The sequence below is a fragment of the Cynoglossus semilaevis genome, chromosome 15 (genome assembly GCF_000523025.1).
Source record: "Cynoglossus semilaevis isolate Cse_v1.0 chromosome 15, Cse_v1.0, whole genome shotgun sequence".
NCBI classification, from domain to species: Eukaryota; Metazoa; Chordata; class Actinopteri; order Pleuronectiformes; family Cynoglossidae; genus Cynoglossus; species Cynoglossus semilaevis.
Window position 1 is genome coordinate 18,194,751 of NC_024321.1, and position 2,100 is coordinate 18,196,850.

General features: G+C 41.4%; 1 protein-coding gene across 1 annotated transcript in view; it reads right to left on the reverse strand.

The window, feature by feature from the left end:
- LOC103391332 (connector enhancer of kinase suppressor of ras 2) overlaps window positions 1-2,100 on the reverse strand; it is a 39,250-nt gene that overhangs the window by 7,564 nt on the left and 29,586 nt on the right. The window contains exon 14 of the mRNA XM_008327556.3: window positions 46-126. Coding sequence (XP_008325778.1) covers window positions 46-126 — 81 coding nt within the window. The remainder of the gene's footprint in view (window positions 1-45; window positions 127-2,100) is intronic.

Consider the following 2,100-nt stretch of genomic DNA (forward strand, 5'->3'; position numbering starts at 1 on the left):
CGGGGAGGGGGGGCAAGAAAAATATACATCGTCAAATACATGTACTGTAAGACACGTATGTTCAATGTCACATGTAGTACAAACGTACCTGTCTGTTGTGTCTGTTCGCAGTGTTTCTGCACCACGCTGGAGAAAAAGAGAAAAACTTTTTAAAAATATATTTATATATATACAAAGACTTTATCTGTTAATATACAAAACTATTATTATTAAGTTAATAGTCCTATTTAGAAAAGGTGATGAGGTGCGGCAGAAAAGCAGTCTAAGAACCGTCGTCATAACTTCTGTGTCATGAAGCAGCGATTTCTTAATATCTTCTGACCCTTAGCTGTCGTTCGAAGTTTAAAAACAAAACCATCGAGGTTTGATGAGCCTACTGGTTAGCAGATACTAGCATTCTAGAGCATTACTGCCTCCTAGAGGGCTGGAGTACATCAGCGGTACTTTTTTTTTTTCCTGAAATTAATAAATATCGAATTGAGCTTATTGAAGTCACAATTCATGCCTTTTTTTTATATACCAAAAATTAGTTTTCTACTCTACCTGTACCGGGTGAGAAATATCTAAAAACCGAAACCAGGACGAAGACGTTCGACTGCTTTGTTGCTTTAAATGAAAAATGAGTTCTAATGATGCATCGTCAGACCACTGATGTTCACAGGCGCTCGTCAGAGCAGGGACGCTCACTTCATGTACTAAAGAAGAGCGATGAGTCATCACTATCAACAACACACACACACACACAGAGAGAGAGAGAGAGCGTCCTGCCATATGAACAGTCTGTCAGAGGCTGCTGTGATTGGACGGCCTGACGCTGAGTCATACACCGACACACGTGTGCTCGTGTGTATTTGTTCAGTACAGGTGTGTGCTGGACCCAGACGGAGTTTGATAACGTTGATACAAACACGAGGTTCAGGGTCCAGGCTGGTGCACGAGTGTGTGTGTGTGTGTGTGTGTGTGTTGTTTGTCAGAATGGAGCAGCTGAGAGTGTTGTTTTCATTCACATTGTGTGATGTTGACGAAACACTCATCATCACACCCTCCTCACACACACACACACACACACATAAAGACATGATCCATTTCTTGGCCTCTTACTCCAACTCTACTCTAACTTTAACTACAGTTTCACAAATATATTATTATACATGGTATCGAATCTTTGCCCTAACTCTGATCTGACCCAATCCAAGTCTTTTTAAGACATTTTTAAGGACCCTCTCAAACAGTGGGACCTGCAAAATGTCCCCACAAGGACAAGGTGTCCCCCCAAAACAAGTAGCTAAAACAGGAAATGAAATGAGAGTTACACAGTTAGAGTTAGTCACACAACAGACTTAAAAAAAAAATAAAAGTAAAACACCAGTCAGACATATGAATGTAACGATGTGTCGTGAATGGGTAAAGAAAAAAAAAATCGATAAAAATGCGTGACAACAACGTGTGAATCGCGCATCGAGGCGTAAGTGTTATCTCAAAAAGGCACTAGTCATACCATGACACTACACACTCCGGTACAGTAGGTGGCAGTAGGTGGTGACATTTCAGTAGAAATAAAGATGATCAGCAGAAGATCATGTCTGTAAAACATCTCACAGGGGACCTGCAAAATGTCCCCACAAGGACAAGGTGTCCCCCCAAAACAAGTAGCTAAAACAGGAAATGAAATGAGAGTTACACAGTTAGAGTTAGTCACACAACAGACTTAAAAAAAAAGAAAAAAAAAAAGTAAAACACCAGTCAGACATACGGATGTAACGATGTGTCGTGAATGGGTAAAGAAAAAAAAAATCGATAAAAATGCGTGACAACAAGGTGTGAATCGCGCATCAAGGCGTAAGTGTTATCTCAAAAAGGCACTGGTCATACCATGACACTACACACTCCGGTACAGTAGGTGGCGGTAGGTGGTGACACTTCGGTAGAAATAAAGATGATCAGCAGAAGATTATGTCTCTGTAAAACATCTCACAGATGGCTGACTGACTGACTGACTGACTGACTGACTGACTGACTGTCTGACTGACTGACTGGCTGACTAACTGACTGACTGTCTGACTGGCTGGCTGGCTGACTGACTGACTGACTGTCTGACTG